This window comes from Nematolebias whitei, chromosome 11 (assembly GCF_014905685.2).
Source record: "Nematolebias whitei isolate Nwh7 chromosome 11, NemWhi1, whole genome shotgun sequence".
Lineage (NCBI taxonomy): Eukaryota > Metazoa > Chordata > Actinopteri > Cyprinodontiformes > Rivulidae > Nematolebias > Nematolebias whitei.
In genome coordinates this window covers 16,349,417-16,351,725 of record NC_056508.1, presented here as the reverse complement: position 1 = coordinate 16,351,725, position 2,309 = coordinate 16,349,417, and the positions used below count along the sequence as shown (strand labels likewise).

At 37.7% G+C, this 2,309-nt stretch overlaps 1 protein-coding gene across 2 annotated transcripts in view; it reads right to left on the bottom strand.

The window, feature by feature from the left end:
* The window catches only part of si:dkey-70p6.1 (uncharacterized protein LOC570575 homolog), a 30,019-nt gene that overhangs the window by 27,054 nt on the left and 656 nt on the right, over window positions 1-2,309 (bottom strand). The window contains exon 2 of one of the 2 annotated variants that reach the window (XM_037683930.1): window positions 2,172-2,204. The exons of the other annotated variant lie outside the window; for it this stretch is intronic. Coding sequence (XP_037539858.1) covers window positions 2,172-2,204 — 33 coding nt within the window. The remainder of the gene's footprint in view (window positions 1-2,171; window positions 2,205-2,309) is intronic. 2 annotated transcript variants of the gene reach the window in all.

The window sequence follows — 2,309 nt, the reverse complement described above, 5'->3', positions numbered from 1 at the left end:
TGGATGGATGGATGGATGGATGGATGAATGGATGGATGGATGGATGGATGGATGGATGGATGACGGACGGATGGATGGATGGATGGATGGATGGATGGATGGATGGATGGATGGATAGCCACTAAGAGTAAATTTCATTATAGCAGGTGTTTATCAGAGAATGCCATAACTAAATTTAAAGAATCACTTCCGTTGTTATTTTCCACTGTCTTGCAGAGTAGTGTAGTAGAGAACAGTGACTTAGATGATTTTGTGGATAATTTTACAACTTCACTGCAAACTTCACTTGATAAAACTGCTCTGATGAAAAAGACAGTAATCAATCAGAGGAGACTGGCTCCTGAGTTATGTACTTTAAAACTGGCCTTTAGAAAGATGGAAAGAAAAAGGCGCACAACTAACGTTGAAGAATTTTATTTAACTTAGAGCGATAGCCTGATAACATAAGAAAACTCTATAAAGCTAGAACTTTATATTATTCATCTTTAATAGATTAGAATTAAAATAACCCCAAGTTTCTGTTCAGCACTATATATATAGATTAATGAAAAGTTCCATCTCTACTGAGCAGTGTATCCCTACAACTATAAGTAGTGATGACTTCATGAGATTCTTTGTAAATAAAATTATTTCAATTAGGGAGAAAATTCAAACCATCCTTCCTACTATCACCTCTGATTACCTGTCAGATGAGGCCACTTTAGAAATGTCACTAAAACCTGATTTGTGTTTGGACTGTTTTTGTCCTGTTGAGTTCTCCGAATTGTCAAAAATAATAGCTTCATCCAAACCATCAACATGTCTGCTAGATCCCATCCCAACCAGACTGTTTAAAGAGGTATTTCCCCTAATTAAGACCCACATTTTGGATCTACTTAATTTGTCTTTAATTAATGGTTATGTACCACAGCACTTTAAGATTGCTGTAATTAAACCTATACTTAATAAGTCTGATCTTGATTCAAGAATTCTGGGCATTTATAAACCCATATCTAACCTAACATTCATCTCATAAATTCTAGAGAAATAGTTGCATATGTCTATACTGGACTATTGCAATGGTTTATTACCTAGGTGTCCAATTACTGCTTTAAAAAGTCTTCAGTTGATCCAAAATGCTGCTGCCAGAGTCTTAACTGGAGTTAGTAGGAGAGATCATATTTCTCCAGTTTTAGCTTCTCTCCATTGGCTCCCTGTCAAATTCAGAATTGAATTAAAAATCTAACTTCTAACCTACAAAGCTCTCAACAACCTAGGTCCATCTTATATGAGATTTCTTATTGTCCCATATTTTCCTAACAGAGCACTTCACTCTCCAACTGCAGGTTTACTCATGGTTCCTAGAGTTTCCAAAAGCAGAATGGGAGGAAGATCTTTCAGTTATCAGGCTCCTCTCTTGTGGAACCAACTTCCAGTTTCTGTCCATGATGTTGACACATTGTCCAGTTTTAAGACTGAACTCAAGATTTTCGTTTTTGATAAATCCTATAATTAAGTGGAAATGGGAAATGGGACTGTACTTACTGTATATAGCACCTTTCTATCTTATTGAGATAATCAAAGCGCTTTACACTACAATCTGTGCCCTCATTTACCCATTCATACATTACTCTATTTCTGTACAAATAATTAGGGTTGGCTTATGCTGCCATAGGCTTAGACTACTGGATGACAAATTGTCCACATTTACTAAACTGAATAGTTACAATTGAATAGTTTTCATGTGATACTATTTCTATCTTAACATGTGATTCTTGACCTGCCATTGTGTATCTGTTCCTCCTTCCTGTTCCTCTCAAACCCAGCTGGTTGAAGCAGATGGCTGCTTGTCCTGATCCTGGTTCTGCTGGAGGTTTCTTCCTCATGGGAGAATTTTTCCTTTCCACTGTCACCTTCATGCTTGCTTAAGATAAGAGTTCTGGATGTGATGGAGTTAAATTCGAAGCAGTCTGCTCCTCAGATAAAAAATGTTAACTTACTTTTAATGTATATGAATGTTTCTGTTCAGTGTCCTGAGATGACTTATGTTGTGACTTGGTGCTATTTAAATAAACTGAATTGAATGTTAGGCTGATTGGTAACTCTAAATTGTTCCTAGGTGTGAGTGAGAGAGTGAATGGTTGTCTCGTTTGTCTCTACTGTATGTGTCCCTGTGATGGACTGTGATGGACCTGTTCAGGGTGTACCCTCTCTCACAGTGATGGCTGGACATGGGCACCGGCGACCCCCGTGACCCGAAAACAAAAAAGTGAGTAACAGATAATGGATGGATGGATGGATGGATGGATGGATGGATGGATGGATGGATG